Raw genomic sequence first — 24749 nt, 5'->3', positions numbered from 1 at the left:
TAGCCTCATGGGGTGTTACAATGTCCTTGGGCATAGTTTTCAACACCGAAGGTGTTGTTTTCGGTGTTGTAGGCTGTTTCGAGGGCTTCGGCGCATCGGAATCAGCCTTGTCGGTTTTGGTATGGAATACGATGGTTTCGGAGTGGAAGCTGGTTTCGTCGGCTTGGAGGCGTCGGACGCTGGCTCATACCTTTCTCTTTAGTAGTCGACTGTTTCGGAGCCGAGACTTCTTTCGGTTTTGGTCCCAAGGGAGCTTGTGGGATCGGCACGTGCGGCTTGCTTGGTACAGAGCTACCGGAAGGCTTAATTACTTTCTTCGGAGCCGAACTCTATGGCGAGGCTTTTGAAGTGGTTTTTCGGTCGTGACTGGGCCCCGGAGGTGGAGTGTTGACCTTTGTCTTTGATCTCGGTATGTGTGGTGCAGGGGCAGTATTACTCACGCGCTGACCCGATGGTATGGAGTCATCTGAGTCGTCTGCCTCTGATACGATTTGGAGATGATCGGAATCATCTTCGGGAACGAGCAGAACCTCCTCGTCGAAGATATCCACCGGTTCCGGAGCTGATCTCTGCATGCCATGTCGACGGGCTCTCCGATCTCTGATGGTTTTCTTGGATCGAAAGGACGCGCAGGCTGTACAGCTGGACTTGTTGTGTTCTGGCGATGAGCACCGGTTGCAGACCTCGTGGTGGTCACTGTGTGGAAACTTTGCTCCACACCCGGGGCATCTCTTGAATTGCGTCCTTTCCATGAGGTGTAGGCCTCACGGCGTGGATAGGCCCAACGGCCCGCGTCGAAGACCGGATTCGAGCTGATGGAGTCAAACAAGGTTAGTCGATATCGAAAGTAGTTCGGTAAAGTTCTAATACGTTTTTTTGTGCTTCGAAGTTCTTGAAAAGTCTATTTCTAGCCGGAGCGGAAAATTTTTAGCCGAACCCAGTGGCGGAAAAAAACAATCTAAGGATGGAGCCGATGCCCATGCGCACTATCATCCAAGGGAGGAGTCACCTATCTCATGACTACAAAGACTTCTTCCAAGACGACAATAACATGCAATCATCCGAGCCCAACACCAGGTGGCGATCTAATGCTAAGTGTATCTGCAGCTCATATGCCTCAAACACAAATTTCTCGAACCTTCAATCTCATTGTCCAGATCAGTCAGTTTAAAAGTGGAGATGCGTTTCAACCAATTCTTTTTGAGAGACTAGCAAAAAACGACATGTTTCCCTTGACAGCTACCAGCACTGCCCTTCTACATTTCACCTTCCATTCCTGTATACCAGGATACCTATAATCTGTCTTAGTGGTAGCACATAGTATACCTATTTTATCTATTTGCATAGCTTTTGTCAGGTGGTGAGGTGGAGAGTCAGTTTTCATAATACAGTTGCAAGACCTCACTCCGTTGGACACCTTAGTTCCTATATCGAATTCATGAGGTAGAGACGAATCATCATTGGTTGTTAATTTTATGTTAATAAAAACAATACTGTTGACATTGATTGACAACACAACTAAAAGGCAGCGCTGCAAGGAAATCCTTACACGAGAAAGTGCAATAAAATTTTGTAGATAAGGTAACATGTGGCGCCTGCAACCTCAGCATAGTGTTTTTTCCAGTAAAATCTCATTAAATCCAGAAATCCCACATTCATGCTTTGTTGGACATGTATCGGCATAAAGCAGAGGAGATTTCTTGTAGTGAAACTTGATTGTTCCCTAAAAAGTAAATCAAAAAAAATAAATTACATTAAACCAGTACAATAACTTTACCAAAACATGAGCAGACAGCATTGCATCTCCAGTCAAAATTTACATTGATCTCTTAATATAGGCACAAAAATGTTAACAAATATTGGTTACTGAAAATCTTATTAAATCCCTTAGCATAATATGCCACTGCATTTCCAATAGCCCCTTTTTAAACTATATTTCTTTCCCGTAAATCCAATATGTTCAAAGTTAAGGCACCATTTTATTACACTTGTTGATTGGTAATGTCCAACATATTAGATAATATATGATGTATAAAATGAAAATGTAAAAATACGAGGCCAGAACAGCTATGTGCTACACCACCCACCTAAGTACCTTCATCACAGATTTACCCACCATCACGAAGGATATGCGCTCAAAGTATCGCAACAGACGCTAGGTTGGTTTACTTCTACAAATTAGTTATGTTTTTAATAGCATGTTGAATTCAGATCACAAATAAAAAGGGAGAGAATTCCAGAGTTTGACTGCTGCAGTGGTTTAAGTTTTATGGCTGACTTAACAGTTCTAGATTTGACAAAGTTAGGCGTATAGAGTCAGAACGAAGTGGTCAGGGCTCAATGCACTGGAGCTTTAAAGACAATCAATTGTTTAACTAGTAGCAAGTGTAATTTGCTCAAGACTGGTGATATTTGTGCGTTCCTAAGAGTCTTCGTAACAAGACACGCTCCCTCATTTTTTACAAATTGTAGTTGTTCAATCAAAAATGCAAGTGAGGCCAGATATATGGTACTGGGTATTCCGGCATAGGTTGAATAAACAAATTTACCATCGGAATTTGAAGATTTCTTCAAAGAACTGCAAAATCATTAATAATTTTCTTTTCACTATTTCAGTATTAACCCCTTCGGTGCTGATGACGAGCCCCAGCCGTCATGCACTACGGTGCTCGTGTGCTCATGACGGCTGGGGTTAGTCACGGCCCGCCCCTGTTCGTGCTGTTTACAGCACACCAGGGGAATCGCGGCCGCATCGAAGGGGTTAAATCACTTTCTCTTTCAATAATAAACATTATATTTAAATGGGAAACTTGAGTTCGTACGAATACCCAAAATGTAATCCCATTTTAAGAGGTTGGACAAGCTTTGACCTCCGACAGATTTTTGAGCCATCTACCATCTAGTTAAAAGAAGACACTCCTTCATCTCGGTGGTGTTTGTAAAAGCTCCATTCTGAGTTCCTCAAAGCTGAAAAGTAACTGGGTATCATCAGTAAATATGCAGAAATGCAACAGCAGTAAACAGTGTTACAGCAATAACAGTAGTTTTACTGTGACAAAAGGCGATCCAGGATGACAGCCCACAGGCAACTTCGTATTTTGTATGTGGACGATCACTGCTTGAGATGACAAATGAGACAAGTAACTGGCCAGAAGCACGTATGCGTTTTAGTTTTTTTCTAAGTAGACCCTGATGCACCTGTGTACATCTAGCAAATGTAAGTATCTTTCTGCTGACATGGATGGATTTGAAAATAGTAGCAGAGAAAGACAAGTTTGTTTAGGTGAACGCCCAACAGGACCTTGATTGGCAATGTGATCTTATCCTTGAAGTCAAAGTATAGTTCCTTAATGGTCAACACATGAAGCCCTTCAGCCTCCTTTGCTGAAGAGAGAGGTAACCGGAATTGGAGATGTGTGCTATGGATTGGCTCAATGAGAGACCGCATTAGTTGACCAAGCTCTGTATTCAACTCTCATAGTGTCGGAGAACTTCTTACATTTGGTAAATTTCAAAGAAGGCCCTTCATACATGGCTTGATAATCATCTTGAAGAACAATGATTAAGCATAGTTTGACATCCTACATCTTGAAATTGCAGCCAAGTGAACTCTGACCAAGGAGGTTCTGATGCCTTCTTGGGCTAGGTGCCGTAAGTACAATAACTTGATGGGAGTTCCATTGAGATGGGGTTAACACTTTATTCAAACATCAGACACAAAAGCATTTCGACTTAGTGCTGCAAGTCCTTGTTGTGCCAGTACTTCATTACAGGCCATAAGAATGTCAAGCTCTACACAATCTAAGTGGGCAGGAGGAACTAGGCTGTCCGGCTGAATGACTTCACGTTGTGGTGGAGGACCTGTCTGTAGAAGAGTTTGGGGGAGGTTCTTGAACTGTGTTGGTGGCTACACCTGAACTGGTGCAGCAACACTGTGTCAAGGAGTATTGGCGAACAGTAATCTGCCTTGGCTTTCCTCCACATTTTGGAAATAAAAGCAAACAGCAGAAGAGCATGCACGAAGACACTTGACCAGGTCATCAAAAAGGCATTGCCCATGGACCTAGTGGCCAATGCCAGGTGGTGTAGTATAAGCAGTTCTTGTTCTGCAGGATATCAAACAGGTCTAGAGTTGGATGCCCCATTTTCAAAAGACATAATGCAGCTGATCCTGGTGAAGCTCCCCCTTTTGGCAGGTCTACCTAGTCGTTTTGGACACCTATAAAGGGTTCTTTGGAAACATCCACCATGGCCCAGTTCCACAGCAGCTATTACTCCTCTGACCGACAATATAACTTTGTGCCAACCTGCCTATTGATGTAGTATATCAAGGAAAAGTGGTCTAGATTGACCTACCAGTCTCATCAGGTAACTTGTTGTACTAACCTTTGCTTCAGCATGTTTATGCTTGTGGATAGTTCCTCCATGTTTGCCTTTCACTGAAGCACCAGCTATGATTATCCTGTCTGCGGTGGTTGAAAAAGAAGGGCTTCCTTATGGTTGTCTGGTACCTCCACCACAGCAGAGCTTGTGTGAGGAGTCTGACGAGCATACCTGTCACTCCAGGATACTGTTGATTCTCTCCATTGCTGGTTGAGCTGATGCTGCATTAAGTTCCTTCAGAGCTTGCAGAAAAGCACAAGCCCTATGCATGATGAAATTAGGCCAAATAATGAGTTGGTATGTCTCAGCAAAGATCGACTGACCGATACAAATGTTAGAACTCTTGCAGAGTTGCAAGTATAAGACTGATCCTAGAAAGTGCAGTCTTTTCAGCAGACAGATGGAATAACTTCTACGTACTATGGAGCCTATTCAGAGACGACATTTTGTAGCATGTTTAATAGTGCTACTTCTGATGGATACTTCTATCCGCAGATTCATCACCATGTGAATATCCTCAGGATGGTTTTGGAGAACTCAAAGCAGTACTCCTGTATGCTGGTTGGTGGCATCCTGTGACTCCACATTGGCTTGGTACCACAGAAGTGACTAGTAGAGCCACATAGACGTGCCACCCATGTGCACTGATATCAGTTCCTTTCTTTCTGCGCCTTCAGATACGGATCTGTAGCTCTGCTCCTTTTTCCACAATTCTAAATATTTTCAAAATTTGAAGTCGAACACATCACACACAAAACTACAGGGTTTAAACCTTGTAGGCACTGTCACAAACAGATGCCTGTGACTGATTCCCATGAGTTGTGCTTGGGGTTGATTTCCTATGGTCCGTTGACAACTTCACAGCAGACGTCATTCGAGAGGCAAAGCTTCTCATCTTTGGCATGCTTCCCGTTCTCTCCAGTGCATATTTGCAACAACTGATTCGCAGAGGCCTCCAGCCAGGTTAACACCCACGAATCTGTGCTCAGTGCCACCTGTGACACTTAAACCTATTTTGGGTTCTACATCGGCGTCTGTGTCGACTTCAGCTCCAGTGCCGAAATCTGCATTGGTCCCTTGAACATCGACATGGGTGCCAGAGGATGAGCCACAACTCACTATAGTATACTACTCTGAGCAGACTTCATCTATACGAAGGCCATGCCCAGATCTTGATGTGACACAGTCAATATATCTGACACTATTCCACTGCTGCGCACAGACACCATGTTTCTAGCTTGGACTCTGACCAGAGCCAGCCATGTGGAGATTGAGAGGATAGGGAAGAGTTGCCCCCCCCCCCCACCCCCCTTATGATGAGGACAATTGGTACATGGACCTGCAATATGTCAGTGGGTTGGACACCTTGTCCTGTACTAGGCTGTGCACTCCCCAAACCATCTTGGTCCAGCAATGGAGGAAAGCACTTTGTTCGTAACTGTGAATAGAAGGGCTGCTGAAGTCGATGACCGCCAGTTCCCCACTATGAAGCTAAAAACTAATGTGCTTATGGAAGTCGTCCTCCTGCCTGGCCAGGTACCAACCGAACCTCCTACCCTTCAACAAGGCACTCACTGAGCCACTGTTGGGCACTTGGGTTAAACCATGTTCCGGCCCCCAGTCAAATGAGAAATCACCCATCGCCACAAACACAGCTGATGCGATCTGGATTTCCTAACCCAGCATTCAACTCCAGAGAATTTGCTCATGCAAGCATTGCCCTGCAGTGTGAACCCTAACACCTTACCAGCTACCCACTTCTGACAGAGTCCAAATGTATAGAAACCTTTATCAAATAAATGTTTTCCTCAACAAGCCTTGCCTTCAGCAATGCCCCTGTTCCGAGGGACATGGTTGGGAAAGCTTGCCGGCAGTTGTAAAAGATTTTAGCTTTATTCAACCCCCCCCCCCCCCCCCCCCCCCCAAAACCTCCCCCTTCCCCACACACACAAACCATTGAAGACAGCTAGAATGCGGCCAAGACTAGGACGGACCATGGAAACGAGTGTGGTGCTTTGGCACCACACCTAGATTAGAACAACACGTTATTCTGGGGTCGGTCGGGTGTCCTTGATGGACATGCCCTTTGACAGCTCCTGTTTGAAGAGAAGGTGGACTTGCGCGTGGAGCATTTTAAGGAAAGCCAGGCCACAGTAAGCTGTTATTGCCTTTCAGCTCCAGTCTGGTAATTCTCCCCCTCACCCCCCCGCTCTCCACAGCATTGCCCTTTTAAGAAATACGAAAATGACTTGGTGCATCAACAGCATCAGGCCCCACCACCGGCACAATAGGCCTCCCAGCACTTATGAGGGTATGGTCATGGGACCAACAGTAAACAACCCGGCACACAGGGGCAGCGTAAATCGCAATCCCCAGCCCCTCTGTCAACTACCTTAAAATCTCTTTAGTGTGACCTTAGTAGCACACAGCCATCAGATTGGAGGCAGTCAGCCACTTCCTGAAGTGGTGCCAAAACATTACTTCTAAGAGTTTGGTATTTTAAACTGTCCAAAAGAGCTATGCCCTGCCATTCCCTTACAACTCACTGCACCTGCCACCTACATCAGAGCAGCTTTCAATGGACCATCTGTACATCTTACACCAGGAGGTATAGGCTGTTTTGGCCAAAGGAGCTATTCAGAGGGTACCAACTTTGGAAGTGGGGACTGAATGGTATTCCTTCTCCTTTCTTCTGCCAAATAACAGAGGCCTTTATACTATTGTAGGCCTTCGCCCCCTCTCAATGCCTACCTTCGCAATGATACAAGATGCTCACACTGGCCTAGGTTCTATCTGCCCTGTATCCTGGACACAGGATGATGGCGTTGGACATGTAGAATGTCTATTTTCACATCTTTGTCCTTCAGGCTCACCGCTGTGGTTCATAGTGGGTTACAAGCACTTTCAGTTTGTTGTGCTCCCTTTCAGGCTCACCAGTGATGGCACTGGTTGCCCATCTTAGGAGGTCGGGAGTACCAGTCTTCCTGGACCTTGACAAATAGCTGTTGAAGTAAGGCTAGCAATAGTCAGTCACAACCACCTCCAGATACAGGTGAACCTCTTGACATTGCTGGGGTTCTCACTCAACCTGCCTAAGTCACACCTGACTCCTTCGCAGAGAATCCTCTTCATTGGAGCCATCCAGGATACAAGGTGCTTCTGGGCCTTTCCACTGATCCAACCAATCCAGGACATTTGCTCTGTGATCCCAATGTTCATCCTCTCTCTCAATGAGGATGGCTCTGAGGCTTCTTGGCCTGCTTGTCTCCAGCTCGCTGACCCTTGCTAGATGGCACATGCGAAATCTCAGTGGGCCCAGAACCAGGGGAAGAACAAAAGTTACTTACCTGTAAACTGTGGTTCTCCAGTATTGTTGTCTTTCATAGATTCACATGCTTCAATATTCCCCGTCGTCGAAGTGGGAGTCCCACGGTGCATAACACAGCAATGTAGGAATAATATAAGTGTGTGTGTGTATATATATATATATATATATATATATATATATATATATATATAAAGAAGAGAAAAACCATAGAGTTTTCCCAGAGAGAAAGACTTGTCACTTCTATAACATATCATAGTCATTATGATTAGTCCAAACTCCAGCCAATCAGGCACCAGCACACTCTTAGAATGTTCTCCTCAGAGACTCAGGCTCTCAGATTTTCGTAGCACAAGAGTGACAGAGTCAAGTAGTAGTCGAGAGCCTCTGAGGAGAAGAGGGTGGGTCGCATGTGAATCTATGAAAGACACCAACACTGGAGAACTTCAGTTTACAGGTAAGTAACTTTTTCTCTTCTCCAGTATTGGGGTGTCTTTCATAGATTCACATGCTTGAGTAAGAGTTGTGAGCAGTGGCATCAGAATGATACAAGGTTCATATGAATCAATATATTAATAATAATACACAGTACGAAGAGACTGAAGCATATATAAAAGAAATAGTACCTTGTATACAGGAGGAGGGAAGCAACAGAGGCTCACCTTATTTAAAAAGATTACGTAGAACTGCCTGCCCCACGGCTGAGTCACCATTGTCAGCAGCATTCAGACAGTAATGTCTTGTAAAGGTGTGTTTGCTGGACCATGTTGCAGCTCTGCAGATGTGTTCAAGGGGCACACCAGCAAATAGTGCAGTAGAAGAGGAAACCTTTCTGGTAGAATGCGCTAAAAAAGTTGCAGAAAGTGGTTTCCCAGCTTCTTGATGGCAAAAGGCAATTGCAGTAGAAATCCAGCATGGAATTGTTTGTTTGGTGACTGGATGCCCCTTTCGCATCCGTCCGTAGGCCATAAAGGGCTGATCAGTTTTACAGATACTAGCTGTCCTTTGAATAACATTTTAGACATCTCTTGAAATCTAAAGAATGAAGTGTCCTCTCTGCTGGTGTTTGAGGATTAGGAAAAAATGTTTTTAAAATGACTGGTTCATCGAGGTGGAAATCCGATGGCACCTTGGGGATAATTGCCGGACTGGTGCGGAGTCCTTGGTGAATTGAAGAAAAGGCGGGTTAGTGGTAAACGCCTGTATGTCACTTACTTGACGTGAAGAAGTGAGAGCAAATAGCAGTGAAGTCTTCCAAGTGATGAATTTGAGATGGACATTATGGATTAGCTCAAACGGGGGTTTCATGAGCTGTGCCAACACATTATTTAAATGCCATGGAGGAGATGGTCGACGAATTGGTGGAAACATTCGAAAAGACCTCTGAAGAATTGTAGAGGAGTAAAGAGAGTTAGAACCATGCTGACGAAACCTGGAGATTGCTGCCAGAAAAGCTTTCAGAGTAGAATATGAGAGGCCTGATTTTGCCAGATGTAAAAAGAAAGGCAAGAGTTATCCGGTGTGGAATGAACAGGGTGTACCTGAGAGTAACTACACCATAGACATAATCTTTTCCATTTGAGTTTGTATGTTTTCACGGTTGAGGCTGTACTAGCCTTAGCAAGGACTTCCCTACCATCTAAAGGAATGTTCAAATTTTCAAATTCATAGTGTGCAGGTTCCAAGCCGCTAAGCGAAGAGATGCTGGGTCGGGAGGACAAACTTGGCCCTGATTCATGGTCAGGAGATTCAGAAGTGGGCGAAGAATGATCGGGTCGCACTGTGACAGGAGCAGAAGTTCCGTAAACCAGACTTGTCAAGGCCACCTGGGAGCTATTAGAATAACGTAACAGGGTTCCTTCCTCATTTTTCAAAGAACTCTCGGGACCAGAGGAATTGGTGGAAAAGCGTAGGCATATATTTTTGACCAGTTCATCAAAAAGGCATTCCCGGGAAGCCAACTTGCGTAGAATGGGCATTTGCGGTTCAGATGTGTTGCGAACAGATCCAGTTCCGAGGGACCCAATAATCAAAAAATGTGATCCAGAGTGGACTGATGTAATTCCCACTCGTGATTGGTCGAGGTCAACCTGCTCAGGGAATCTGTAAGGGTGTTTGATGTTCCCGGAACGTGCACTGCTGTGAGGGTGATTTGATGTTGAATCGCCCAATCCCAGATTTGTTGAGTTTGAAGGGATAGCAAGATGGACCGTGTGCCCCCTTGTTTGTTTATGTAGTGCATGCACTTTGGGTTGTCTGTCCGGACTAACACAGACGCTCATTGTATGATGGTGCGAAAAGCTTTCAGAGCCAGAAAAATGGCCAGTAACTCTAGGAGGTTTATGTGCCAGGTCCTTTGATGAATGTCCCACCTTCCTTTTACTGTCAGACCCTGAAGATGTGCACCCCAACCTTCGAGAGATGCGTCCATTGTGAGAGTGAAATTTGGAGCGTCCACCAGGAATGGATGACCTGAAGAGATGTTTTCCTCGAGAGTCCACCAAAGTAGACCTGTTTTCATCCGAGATGTGACCCTGATCAAATCGTTGAAGGATCCTGAGACTTGAGCCCATTGCTTGTCCAGTTCCTCTTGGATGGGTCTCATTTTTAGGCGGCAGTGAGGGACTAGGGGAAATCAGGAGGACAACATCCCTAGGAAAGATTTCAACTGTCGAACAAAAACAGCCTTTTTTTAACCGAAGGGAGGCTGCTAGGTCGCAAAGTCGTTGACGTCTTTCGTATGACACAAAGGCTTTTGCTAGCTTGGTGTCAGGATGGCTCCCAAGAACAGTCTATTTTGAGCGGTGAGGAAATTAGACTTGTCCATGTTGAACGTAAGGCCCAGGGACTGAAAGAAGGACCTGCAAAATTGAGTGTGTCTGGATGCCTGTTCGAACGACCGTGCCTTCAGAAGGCAGTCATCGAGATAATGAAAAATGTGCACTCCTTGCAGACGAAGATAAGCTGCCACCGGTGCAAGGACCTTAGTAAACACTCGGGGACGGATACGAAGGCCGAATTGAAAATCTTTCCCGGCCACTCTGAATCTGAGAAATTTCCTGTGTTTCGGCAGAATGGGGAGGTGAAAATAAGCATCTTGAAGATCCAAAGTGGTCATATACTCCCCTTGGGATAGTAAAGGAAGCACCTCCTGAAGGGACAGCATGCAAAACTTTCTTTATAAGGAAGAATCTTGAATAGAATCCTCTGCCCCTTTGTAGCTTCGGACCCACTTAGTTTGCGCCTTTTCTTAATAAAATTGCAAGTTGACTTAAAAGTTCCTTCAGGTGGGCAGGAGGAGGACCTTTCGGTGGAGAACTGGGAGGAATCTTTACAAACTCCAATGCGTGACCTTTGCGCACAATATCCAGAACCCATTTATCGGTAGTTATCAGTGAATATTTGGAGTAGAAGTGGGAGATTTGACCTCCAACCTCTGAAAAAGCAGGAGGAGTCCGGGATGACGGATGGAAAAAGTAATTGCTTCTTGGATGATTCCTTTCCTCTGTAAGATAATTTACCTCTGTATTGTCTGTAAGAAGTAGTAGGCTGTATGATTGTTGACTCTGGGAAGAGTAACGTTGTTGTCCTTGCCGATATCGATTGGCACTTCCCAGAAAGGAAGATGTGGAGCCACGACCTCTTGCACCTTGAAAGGGCTGCTTTTTAAACTTGAGAGTGCCGCGAGCACGAGCAGTATCTGTGTCCTTCTTGATTGTCTGAAGGACATCGTCGATATGTTGGCCAAACAATGATTCACCGTCGTAAGGCATGTCCAATATTTTCATCTGTACTTCCTGACGGAAAGAAGTGGCCTTCAACCAGCCCTGCCGCCTGAGGACTGCCGCACCCGCCAGTAGACGGAAGCCAGTGAAAGACACATCAACAGCACAATCAAATTCCGAGGCAATTCTTTCCCCTTCTTGAAGAATTTTCAACGCTTCTGCTTTAGATGGCTCTGGTATCAAATCTACAAGGGATGAAATGTCTGACCACATTTGTCGATCGTAATGGCCAAGAATAGCAAAAGAATTGTCCGCTCGAACCGTAGTTGCCACCATAGTGGAAAACTTTGTGGCAATAGTGTCAAGGCGTCTACCCTTTCGGTCCGGAGGGGCTGATAATGTAGACGACTGATTCCTGGCCCAACGTTGTGCTGCCTGAGTAATGATGAAATCAGGCTTTGGTTGTGCATTGAGACAAGCAGGTTGTTAGACGGGACCGGGAGGGTCGGCCGAGGACAAGGGGAGAGGTCTCCGGGGAGAGCCGTCTCCAGCGATCGTACAGACCAGTAACTTCCCCCCCACAGATGGACACCACACAAAGATATAGTTTAACGTTCTTTATAAGCAATCTTGAAGTACGGTAGAATGGTACAAGGAGGTCAGGACTCAGGGGTCCCCTCAATTCTAGTCTCTTGGTTGGGGAAGGAGGGTAGCGGGACAGTCTTGTTACCAATCTGGTAGTTACGCTGAGATGATGGGTAGCTCACAATCCTCGAGCTCGGTGTTCTAGGAGGACGGGCCGCGGCAGCAGGTCCCGAGAAGGTCGTGGGTGGCAACGGTCCGCGGCAGCGCCAGCAGGTCCCGAGAAGGTAGTAGGTGGCAACGGTCCGCGGCAGCGCCAGCAGGTCCCGACGAAGATGGTAGTTACAACGGGCCGCGGCAGCGCCAGCAGGTCCCGACGAGGATGAAGGTTGCAGAGGGCCGCGGCAGCGCCAGCGGGTCCCGACGAAGATGGTAGTTACAACGGGCCGCGGCAGCGCCAGCAGGTCCCGACGAGGATGAAGGTTGCAGAGGGCCGCGGCAGCGCCAGCGGCAGGACGACAGCTCACAAGGCAGGGCTGCGGCAGCGCCAGCAGTCCGTCAAGGATGAGTTCTTCACGGTGTCTCTCGACTCCAGGATACAACTGCCTTCCTGCTCTGGAGCTGCCCCAGTTATAGGTCTGGCGCCCTTTGATGTCCGGACCCTCGCACTTGGAGGTCGGGAGGTCCGGGATGAGGGAGTCCAGACACCCAGCAGGGGGGTGGAGCCAGCGCCCGGGGAGGCTGGGGGCGATCGGCACCTGGCGGGGGAGAGCCATCGACACTTCTTTCTCCCATTGACCTGCCAAGTGGTCCGTTCACCTCCTGGGTGGATGGTGGTGTCGGGATGTCGGGGCCTGGCCAGGCCCAGGGTTAGGGTCGAGCTGAGGCCACGCGGCCTCGTGGCGCAGTGTCCAAGATGGCGGCCGGGCAATGGAGCTGACAGGGGCCCGGGCCAATGATACAGAGATGTCCGCGAGCAGGAGTCCCGTAGGGGACGGTGTGCGGGTTGCTTCTGGGGGTAGCACCTGGAGGGCCGGCGTCCGGGCCCTGTCATGCGGGGAGGGAGCGAGCCCTTCAGGTGGCCTGTCCAACATGCGTCCCCCCCAGCTGAAGGCGGGGAGAGTCACCCATCCTCTTGGGGACTCTCCTCGTCGAGGCGGAAAAAGCGTGACATGCCATCCGCGTTGGCGTGATCCTGGCCAGGTCGGTGCTCCACAGTGAAGTCCATCCCCTGCAGGGAGATGGACCAGCGCAATAGTTTGGGATTTTCCCCCCGCATCTGCATTAGCCATTGCAGGGGGCGATGATCTGTTTGTACCCGAAAGTGGGTACCGAAGAGGTAGGGCCGGAGCTTCTTGAGGGCCCACACTACTGCGAAGGCCTCCCTCTCGATGGTGCTCCAGCGCTGTTCTCGGGCCAGTAGGCGTCTGCTGATGAAGACCACTGGTTGGTCCACTCCCTCGAGGTTCAGCTGGGAGAGGACGGCCCCGATGCCATGGTCGGAGGCATCAGTCTGGACGATGAATTCCCGGCTGTAGTCGGGAGCCTGGAGCACAGGGGCGGTGCACATGGCGGCCTTCAGTTTCTCGAAGGCCGCTTGACAGTCGGGAGTCCAGTTGACCATGTTTGGGTGTTTCTTGGATGTGAGCTCTGTGAGGGGCCCCACAATACTGCCATAGTCCTTCACAAACCGCCGGTAGTATCCGGTGAGCCCCAAAAAGGCTCGGACCTCGGTTTGCGTTACGGGAGGCTGCCAGGACTGGATGGCAGCGATCTTGAGCTGAAGGGGGGCCACCAGACCACTTCCCACTTGGTGTCCGAGGTAGGTCACGGACCCTTGGCCAATTTGGCACTTGCTGGCCTTGATTGTGAGGCCGGCCTGTTGGAGGGCCTGCAGGACCTCTCGGAGGTGGCGGAGGTGGTCTGACCAGTGGCGGCTGTACACAGCAATATCGTCCAGGTAGGCGGCGCTGAACTCTTCGAGGCCCGCCAATACCTGGTTCACAAGTCGTTGAAAAGTGGCTGGAGCGTTTTTCATGCCGAATGGCATCACTTTGAAATGGTAGTGGCCATCCGGGGTGGAGAAAGCGGATCGTTCTTGGGCCCTGGGGGTGAGGCCGATCTGCCAGTAGCCCGCTGTCAGGTCGAAGATGCTGAGGTAGCGGGCAGCCCCCATGCGGTCGATCAGTTCATCTGCTCGGGGAATGGGGTGAGCGTCGGTTCGGGTGACAGCATTCAGACCCCGATAGTCGACGCAGAATCGGAGCTCAGGGGTGGTGCCTGGGGCAGCAGCTTTGGGGACCAGTACGACTGGGCTGGCCCAGGGGCTGTCCGAGGGCTCGATGACTCCGAGGGTGAGCATTTCTGACACTTCTTCCTGGATGCAGGCCCGTACCCGATCTGGTACGTGGTACGCCCGGTGTCTGATAGGGGGACTGTCCCCAGTGTCCACGTCGTGCAAGTACCAGGGGGTGACTCCTGGGGTGAGGGAAAATAGGGTCGCAAATTGCAGCAGGAGGCCCCGACAGTCTTGGAGCTGCTCCGGGGTTAGGGCATCTGAGAGTCGGACCCCGTCTACTGAACCATCTTTGTCCCGGGTCCTCAGTAGGTCAGGGAGGGGCTCGGAGTCTTCTTCCGCTCCACTGTCTGTAGCCATCAGTAGGCTGAGCTCCGAGCGCACAAAGTGGGGTTTAAGTCTGTTGGCGTGGAGGACCCGGAGGGGGTTCCGGGGAGATTCCATGTCGATGAGATAGGTGACGGGGCTCTTGCGCTCGACTACCTTGAAGGGCCCTGTCCACTTGTCCTGCAAGGCACAAGGTTCGGTTGGGGACATCACCCATACTTGCTGGCCAGGTTCGAACTTCATGGAGGAGGCATTTTGATCGTACCATCTCTTCATGTCCTCCTGACTGGCCTCAAGATTAGCTTTGGCTATCTCTCTGAATCGTCTTGTCTGGTTGCGTAGGGTCAGGAGGTACTTGTAGACGTCTGGAGGGGTTTTCAGGGGGGCCATCTCCCAACCTTTTTTGACTAGGCTGAGGGGCCCTCGAACAAAGTGTCCGTACAAGAGTTCGAAGGGGCTGAAGCCGAGGGACTTCTGGGGGACCTCTCGTTGGCGAAGAGGAGGCACGGAAGTAGCACATCCCACTGGCGGCGTAGGGGTTCTTCCAACCCCATAATCATTCCCTTGAGGGTGCGGTTGAACCGCTCAACCAGTCCGTTTCCTTGAGGGTGATAGGGGGTTGTGAATCGGTAGGTGACCCCGCACTGCTGCCAGAAGCATTTCATATATTTCGAAATAAAGTTCGTGCCCCTGTCGCTGACGACTTCCCGGGGGAAGCCCACCCGGGAGAAGATCCCCATTAAGGCTCGGCCGACCACCGGTGCTGTTACAGTTCGAAGGGGAACAGCCTCGGGATAGCGGGTGGCGTGGTCCACCAGTACCAGGATGAATCGATGCCCTTGTGCTGTTCGGGGGTCCAGGGGCCCCACAATGTCTATTCCCACCTTTTCGAACGGGGTGGTAACAACCGGGAATGGTTGCAGGGGTGCCTTGAGTTTGCGGTCGCTCTTCCCGCTGGCCTGGCAAGTGGGGCAGGACCGGCAGTGGTTGAAGACGTCATTTCTCATTTTTGGCCAGTAAAAGTGGGTCACCAGGCGGTGGTAGGTTTTGTCCTGTCCCAAGTGTCCAGCCAGGGGGACATCGTGGGCCAAATTCAACAGGAAGTCTCTAAAGCGGAGGGGCACCACCAACACTCGACTGGCCCCCAACTCCGCGATTCTTTGTTCGCTATACAATAGGTCATTGTCCCAATAGATCCAGTGGGCCCCGGCGGTACTTCCCGCGCTCTGGGCGAGGGCTTGCTGTCGTAGTCCCTCGAGGGAGGGACAGGTCTTTTGCTCTTGACGGAATTGTTCCTGGGTGGGTCCCCCCTCTTGACGCCACTGAGCCAGGTCTGGAAGGTCCTGGGGCTGAGCGAGCCTTTCTTGGGTTAGTTCCGGGGGGTCGGTATGGTCGGCGTCCCCCACTGGAGCGATCGGGGGAGGAGGTGCTGGCCATTCGGGTTCTTCAGGTCGGGGGATGGCGCGGGCGGCCATGGACCGGGTGGTTACGCACGCCCAGTCCGGGAGGCCCAACATCCCCAGGTGCTCTCTTCTTTCCACGGCGGCCCACGGGGAACTCTCGAGATCGTTGCCCAGGAGACAGTCCACGGGGGCATCATCACGGACCGTCACCTTCAACATGCCGGATACTCCTCCCCATTCGAAGGGGACGCAGGCCATCCGACACAGGCTCTCAGAATTGTCGGCTGAACGGACGGGGCAGAGAACGTTCGGCAGGATTTGTTCCGGGGTCACCAGGTGACAGCGGACGGCCGTCACACTGGCCCCCGTGTCACGTAGGGCTTCAGCCTTGCGCCCATTTATGTTCACCCACTGACTGTATTTTCTGGTGTTGGCGGGTAGGGAAGCCCGCGGGATCATGTCTCTTCCCCCTAGGCACGCCAGGACCATGGCGGCCGGTTCCCACTCTGGTTGTTCCTGTTCGTATTCTTCAGATTCTTCGGAGACTTGCTCTTCTCCTAGGGCGGCGGCAGCTACCTGGCGGGGCCCTGGAGTCTGGTTCTTTGGGCAGTTCGGATCATTGGCGTAGTGGCCGACTCGCTGGCATCGGTGACAAGTGACACTGGCTCGGAACCCCGGGCGCATCGGGGGGTTGCCCTGGCCGGCCGGGGGTGGGGTGCTGGTAGCGGGAGCGGCCGGGACGGCGTCTTTCCCCCGGCCCTGGCCTCCTCCTCCTCCTCGGGGACGGTGATGGCCTTGGCTGTTCCTGTTCTGTTCGTTCGGCCCACCCCTGCCCACTCGGGTGCTCTCCCAACGGTCAGCCTCGGCGGCGAGCTGCCGTGGGTCAGTCAATTTACTGTCGATGAGGTGCTGCCTGAGCTCGACGAAGCAGTTGTTGGAGAGGTGTTCCCACACGATGAGGTTAAAAAGTTGCTCGTAGGTTGTTACGCGGCTCCCCTTGATCCATCCCTCGAAGGCGCGGCTGAAATAGTTCACATATTCCACCCAAGTTGTACCCGGGATTCGGGTGCAGTCGCGGAACCGCTGGCGGTACATCTCGGGCGTGAGTCCGTATCGAGTGAGGAGGGCGGCCTTCATGTGGTCATAGGACGTCATTTGATGGTCCGGGAGCTGTAGCAGGGCATCGCGGCCTTCATTGACGAACCTCCCCCATAGCCCGGCTCCCCAGTCACTTCGATCAATCCGGTGGGAGGTCATGGCGATCTCGTAGGCCTTGAACCACTGTTGTATGTCATCGTTTCGGAAATACTCTCGGACGACATCTTTGGGGATGTGGACCTTTGGTTCTGTAGCTCCTTGGGTGCGCGGCTGCTCGGGCACCCCCAGGTCTTTGTTTTGCTTCCGTAGTTCTATCTCTGCCAGTTTGCGCTCGTGTTCATATGCCAGTCTCTTTTCTTCGAGTTCTCTTTGTCTTTGCTTTTCTTCCCGCTCTTCTCGGAGCCGTAGGTGTTCTAAGTTCAGTTTTTGTTCCGCTAGTTTTAGCTCACCGTCCATCTTGAGCCGTACCATCTCTAATTCGTGTAGTCTGTTTCTTTCTCTTCCTTGGATCTCTTCCTGTGAGAGACCCGTTCTCCGTTCTTCGGGAGAAGAGGTGTTGATCTCTGATGCTGCAATGTTTTGGTCCGGGGGTCTGACGGCCCCGGTTTCCGCCCAAGACTCGATGGCGTGCTTGAAATCGTCTTTCGTGCTCAGACCGGTGGTAGCAATGCCTAGTTCGATGCAAAATTGTTTTAACTCACGATGGTTGTACTCTTCCAATTTCTCCATCTGGAATTTTTGTGTGCTCTCTTTGGTTGTCATTGTGGTTTAGTCGTGGGGTGAGTCACTCTCTGTACGTACGCGTTGATTCGGATCGCGCCGCTGGCCACCAATGTTAGACGGGACCGGGAGGGTCGGCCGAGGACAAGGGGAGAGGTCTCCGGGGAGAGCGTCTCCAGCGATCGTACAGACCAGTAACTTCCCCCCCACAGATGGACACCACACAAAGATATAGTTTAACGTTCTTTATAAGCAATCTTGAAGTACGGTAGAATGGTACAAGGAGGTCAGGACTCAGGGGTCCCCTCAATTCTAGTCTCTTGGTTGGGGAAGGAGGGTAGCGGGACAGTCTTGTTACCAATCTGGTAGTTACGCTGAGATGATGGGTAGCTCACAATCCTCGAGCTCGGTGTTCTAGTAGGACGGGCCGCGGCAGCGCCAGCAGGTCCCGAGAAGGTCGTGGGTGGCAACGGTCCGCGGCAGCGCCAGCAGGTCCCAAGAAGGTCGTAGGTGGCAACGGTCCGCGGCAGCGCCAGCAGGTCCCGACGAAGATGGTAGTTACAACGGGCCGCGGCAGCGTCAGCAGGTCCCGACGAGGATGAAGGTTGCAGAGGGCCGCGGCAGCGGGTCCCGACGAAGATGGTAGTTACAACGGGCCGCGGCAGCGCCAGCAGGTCCCGACGAGGATGAAGGTTGCAGAGGGCCGCGGCAGCGCCAGCGGCAGGACGACAGCTCACAAGGCAGGGCTGCGGCAGCGCCAGCAGTCCGTCAAGGATGAGTTCTTCACGGTGTCTCTCGACTCCAGGATACAACTGCCTTCCTGCTCTGGAGCTGCCCCAGTTATAGGTCTGGCGCCCTTTGATGTCCGGACCCTCGCACTTGGAGGTCGGGAGGTCCGGGATGAGGGAGTCCAGACACCCAGCAGGGGGGTGGAGCCAGCGCCCGGGGAGGCTGGGGGCGATCGGCACCTGGCAGGGGAGAGCCATCGACACTTCTTTCTCCCATTGACCTGCCAAGTGGTCCGTTCACCTCCTGGGTGGATGGTGGTGCCGGGATGTCGGGGCCTGGCCAGGCCCAGGGTTAGGGTCGAGCTGAGGCCACGCGGCCTCGTGGCGCAGTGTCCAAGATGGCGGCCGGGCCGGGCAATGGAGCTGACAGGGGCCCTGGCCAATGATACAGAGATGTCCGGGAGCAGGAGTCCCGTAGGGGACGGTGTGCGGGTTGCTTCTGGGGGTAGCACCTGGAGGGCCGGCGTCCGGGCCCTGTCATGCGGGGAGGGAGCGAGCCCTTCAGGTGGCCTGTCCAACACAGGTTAATTTGCTGGTGCTTTGTATTTCTTATCCAGTCTAGGTAGGACAGCAGGAATGGAATTAGGGTTTTGCATGAGCTTGAGACCTTCTTGCCAAATAAAATATATGATGGGGATACAAGGAACTGGTTTCTGCGGTTGATCCTTAAAATCATATAAGAGGCAAACCTCTCTGGTGACCATAGGAAGGTGGAATCTTGTTGCCGCCCTTTCCATGAATAGATGATAAACACCTATGTCAACTGGTGGAGAATCTAGAGGAGCTAGCGTAGTGGTAGAAGGTGTTTGATTCTAATAATTGTCCCATTCCGAAAGAAGAGATCTGTCATCCAGCTCACCCTCTTCCCTGTCATCATCATCCTCCACCATGACCTGAGGAGCATCCTGATGTTGTACTCTGGAAGCCGATGCAGCAGGTGTGGCAAGTGATTCTCCAGTAGGAGAAGGTTGAAGAGGCGCTTGAGGTGCCGGTGAGGCCTTTACTGAGTTGGGAAAACAACAATAATAATCATCCAGCATAAATTGAGGGTTGGAAGGCGGGGCGTGGCCAGCCAGGCAACATGGCGGACGCGACTCTAGAGCTCCGTCCGTAGGGCCCTGAATTCTCCTATAATTCTCCTGAGAGAGTGTTTTAAGTTCACCCATACCGGGTGGAGCAGATGCGGAACCGGCTGAGGAGCCTGCCGGTGTGCAATGCGACGGAAAACGAGGCTGCGGCGGAGTAGAATCGGCTGTCGGGCTGAGGCGGCGTAAGGGAGCTGAAATGGCGCGAAACCCGGCCGTGGCCTAGACGTGCAGGAAGACCCCCGGCTTCGGCGCTGGGACGGATGCGGAGGAAGCCGGGCCTGATCAGCGTTGCGGACCCCTGTGCAGGCCTGCGGTGAGCAGCGGCGGCCCTGGAATGAGCGGGCAGGTGACGGGCGCGCCCAGGGAGGCCGAGAGGCGAGACCCCGAAGCGGCTGGTTTCACTGTGCCGGGAGCGGATGGAGGTGCGCCGCTATTGACCAACACTGCGGTGAGGCGAGGGAACCCCCACTCAGCGCGCCCACAGGAGTGCCCTGGAGCAAGAGGGAGAGGCGGAGGTGGGATTTCGACTATCGGCGGACCCAGAACATAGGCGACAGCAGGGAGGAAAGCAGGGAGGCAGGCTGCAGCGCGCTCACCCTGGCGTCAGCGCGACTTGACTACTCGCAGCGAGGCGGAGGGTGAAAGCGGTGAATTAACGGACCCCCGCGGTGCACTGCAGCGGTCCAGTGGCGGACAGTAGGAGCGAGGCTTGGCCCTGGTTAAGACGTTGTTGATACCTGCCGCCTTCCGGTGAGTCACTGGTACCCGGGACACTGCGCGTCGGCCGCCTAACAGCTACGGGAGCATCAGACGTTGAAGCAGGAGCGAAGGGACACAGCAGGACAGCGGAGGCCGGGGCCGCTAGGCGAAGAGGGAGCGACAGGCCACAGATTACACTATTAGGCGCCATTCTGTCCCGGGTGCCATTTTGATCACCCATAAGATAAGAGGCCCCTGCCCCTGGCCCACATCAGTCGTTCCTCCTTTTGCTAGCAACACTGGACACTGAGGCCGCACCAGCAGCAAGGAATCGGAAGGGGGGACCCCTGTATTACTGGAGCGGGGGTGCACTTGGGAGAGCATTGCTGTCTGTACCCGCACATCCCCCTGAGAAGGGGCGCGCACTGAAGGATCGGAGCCGGTCTGTGTGGTGAGCTGCCCCTGAATACTCAGGCACCGACGCCAGATGGCGGAGGACTACCACAGCTGATCGCCACTTAGCCAGCGCGCAGCCATACCTGATTGAGCAAGACTGATCCCCCTACAGTCACAACTAGACATGAAACCGGACGCGTTGATGCCCACGGCACAGCAGCTCGCAATGGGCAGACTAAGGGAAAAAACTCAAGCGAAGCAGCAGGAAGTGAGTGGCCCTGACCCCACGCAGGAGCAAAGACGAACAGTCGTGGAGCCCTCAGCCGCCCTGGCGGCCAAAATGGACACTGTTCTGGCGGTGGTGGAACTTATTGGCACCACACTGGCGCAAACCAAGACCTCACTGGAAGCGCGACTGGACAAAGTCACATCTGACTTCACGCTACTCTATGCGGACCACCGCAAATTGGCGGAGTCAGTTGCTGCGCAGCGCCAAACGGTTCAAGATCTACAGCCAGTGGTATACAGCCATGCCTCTGCTCTACAGGACCTGGTTGACAGATTCCACGCACTAGAGGACCGCGCGGAGGTTGCGGAAGGGCACTCGGCGCAACAATGTCCGAGTGGTAGGACTGCCGGAGGGAGAAGAAGGGAAGGATCCTGAAAGATACACGGAGGACTAGCCGTGGTCACTCATGCCGGCTGGAACATTGTCCCCGCACTTCGTGGTGGAGAGCGCGCACAGGGTGCCGACGTAGGCCCCGAGGCTCAGGGCTTGGCCTCGCCAGTTTCTCTTCAAGCTCCTCAACTATCGGGACCGGGACGCTGTGCTCCGCGAGACTAGGAAGATGAGTGACCTCAAAGTGGGCAATGGCCACGTGATGCTTTTTCCGGACTGTACAGCAACACCTCAGATATCCAAAGGGCCCCAGATGAGGGAGTACCCCGGCGTAACTACTGGCCGCGCGCTTCACCGCACACACTTATCTTGCGGACATGTCACACTAAGAGGCAGGCACATTACCCAGTTTGGAAACATGCCCCGTTGTTACAATGTTAGTTTTGGTTTACACATTCCAGAAGCGGCACTTAAAAACTGCCACCCGAAAGCCCGCCCCTAGGCCCAGCATGATTGCCCCCCTTAACCCCCGGTGGCTGCATCACGGCACAAACCATGGCGTGCACTAACGTCATGACCTGGAACATCCGCGGCATGCACATACGGTCGCGCCGGTACTCTGTCTTCGCCTATATGCAGCGCCACAAGGTGGGAATTGCGCTTCTGCAGGAGACTCATATGTCCCGGGTGGAACTGGAGAGACTTCGCAGGCGCTTGAGAGGGCAGGTCCATGGCACGACTTACTCAGCGCATGCGCACGGCACTTTATTATGGGTACGGGAAGGCGACCCCTTTATATGCACTGACACACAGGTGGACCCAGAGGGGAGGTACTCCTTTGCAAGGGGGAGGCTCAATGGACAGGAGATACTGTTGGGTTCCATTTACACCCTATTATAGATCAGCCAGCCTTCCTGGCGTCCTTAAATCCTGTCCTTCAGCGATACGCGGGCCTCCCTTGGCTGCTGATTCAGAAAAGGGGGTGGTGATGGACAGAGTGTCTGAATTAAGCAGACCACTCCTACCCAGTCCAAAGATCAGGGCTTGATCCATCACCGTTTTTTTAGCTCACTGCACCATCCCGGCTCAGAACCTGGCTACATGCAAATTAGTCTGTCCCTGGCCCAGTGCATCATGGGAACAGGGCAGACCAAACTACCAAGCCAATTCTTATACTGGGAAGGAAACAAGCTTCCGGGGACCGGTTTCTGGCATTGCAGCCGTCTTCGGCCCGGCTTGCTTGAATCCTGATGGTGCAGTGAGCAAGGGACTCACATCTGAGTATACCCTTCCACGCTTATGGTGGACAAAAACGATTCAGAAAAGGGGGTGGTGATGGACAGAGTGTCTGAATTAAGCAGACCACTCCTACCCAGTCCAAAGATCAGGGCTTGATCCATCACCGTTTTTTAGCTCACTGCACCATGCCAGCTCAGAACCTGGCTACATGCAAATTAGTCTGTCCCTGGCCCAGTGCATCATGGGAACAGGGCAGACCAAACTACCAAGCCAATTCTTATACTGGGAAGGAAACAAGCTTCCGGGGACCGGTTTCTGGCATTGCAGCCGTTTTTGGCCCGGCTTGCTTGAATCCTGATGGTGCAGTGAGCAAGGGACTCACATCTGAGTATACCCTTCCACGCTTATGGTGGACAAAAACGATTCAGAAAAGGGGGTGGTGATGGACAGAGTGTCTGACTTAAGCAGACCACTCCTACCCAGTCCAAAGATCAGGGCTTGATCCATCACCGTTTTTTAGCTCACTGCACCATCCCAGCTCAGAACCTGGCTACATGCAAATTAGTCTGTCCCTGGCCCAGTGCATCATGGGTACAGGGCAGACCAAACTACCAAGCCAATTCTTATACTGGGAAGGAAACAAGCTTCCGGGGACCGGTTTCTGGCATTGCAGCTGTCTTCGGCCCGGCTTGCTTGAATCCTGATGGTGCAGTGAGCAAGGGAGGCTGCTGGGCGGAGACTTTAACATGGTACTCGACACGCACCTGGACCGCTTCTTTCCGCCACTCCGCGCTGCGGCAGCAACATCAACAGCGCAGGCTCAGAGGGACTGATTACTGCACTGGGACATTCATGATCTTTGGTGCGCGCAGCACCCTACGGACAGAACATACTCATACTACTCGGCGGAACACGACCTACATGTCTGCCTGGACCACATAGTAGGCTCCCAGTCCCTGCTCCCACTCCCGACTAAGTTGGAATACCTGGGTAGAACACACTCAGATCACAACCCCCAATGGTTTCAGCTTAGCTGGGAGGCGGACCGACCTCCGGTGCCCACGTGGCGGCTACAGCCGACCGCGTTGGAGGACGCCGAGTTCAGATCTTCGCTGGGCACGGCCATACTAGCCTATTTCGAAGAGAACGAGGACTCTGCGATCCCATGGTGGAATGGGATGCACATAAGGCAACTATCCGCAGGCATTGCATAGGCGCCACGTGGAACATCAGCGCGCAGGTGAACATCCCTGACCCGCATAGAGTCGGAGCTCCTGAGCTACGAAAGGGGAGGGGACAGGCAGGCACGCAAACAAACTTGGAGAGCTTCGTGGGGAGCATGCGGTCCTTATCGAAAGACTGAGATGCCACAACTACACAAAGCATACTGCCAAAACACATGCCAAGGCGGATAGAGCCGGGCGCTTGCTGGCCTGGCTGGTGCAGAAAACAGAGCGTAATGCCCCGATTGGTGCCATTCGCGCAGGGGACGGGACAGTGGTATACATGCAACGTGAGATCCATCGGGCGCTGACCAACCATTACCGGGACCTCTAGAGCGCCCTAGGCATTGGCCACGCTCAGATGTTGGCTGACTTCCTGGAGTCGGTTGCACTACCTACGGTTACGGAGAGCCAAAAGGCAGAACTTGATGCCCCGCTCACGCTATAGGAAGTGGGAGATGCAATCCATGCGCTGGCGACTGGGAAAACGCAGAATACTATAAAGCAAATAGGGACATGCTGGCGCCCCAGCTCCTTCAGGTGTACAGGGCATCGGTAGACGCGGGTCAGCTCCCACCAACTATCCGAAAAGCCTTTTTAGTGTCCTTGCCCAAGCCCGACAGAGACCCCATGTCCCCAGGTTCCTATCGCCCACTGGCAATGCTCAATACCGACTACAAGATTCTCAACAAAATTCTTGCAGAGCGCCTGGCACCAACGGTTCTGCACTTAGTACACCCCCGGATCAAAACGGGTTAGTTCCAGCGCGGTCCACGTCCCTGAATCTCAGAAGATACTTCAGGGTAGCGGTGGAGGCAATGAAGGCCTGGCCCAAGGC

The 24749-nt window shown here is 52.2% G+C and overlaps 1 protein-coding gene across 2 annotated transcripts in view; it reads right to left on the bottom strand.

Annotated features, from left to right (window-relative positions):
- Positions 1-1456: 1456 nt before the first annotated feature.
- MYO19 (myosin XIX) overlaps positions 1457-24749 on the bottom strand; it is a 603741-nt gene continuing 580448 nt past the window's right edge. For both annotated transcript variants that reach the window (XM_086954910.1, XM_086954911.1), the window contains one exon: positions 1457-1723. In XM_086954910.1, coding sequence (XP_086811036.1) covers positions 1604-1723 — 120 coding nt within the window. In that variant the 3' untranslated portion in view covers positions 1457-1603. The remainder of the gene's footprint in view (positions 1724-24749) is intronic.

Source organism: Lissotriton vulgaris, chromosome 2_1 (genome assembly GCF_964263255.1).
Source record: "Lissotriton vulgaris chromosome 2_1, aLisVul1.2, whole genome shotgun sequence".
Taxonomy (NCBI): Eukaryota; Metazoa; Chordata; class Amphibia; order Caudata; family Salamandridae; genus Lissotriton; species Lissotriton vulgaris.
This window is presented reverse-complemented; position numbering and strand designations above follow the sequence as displayed.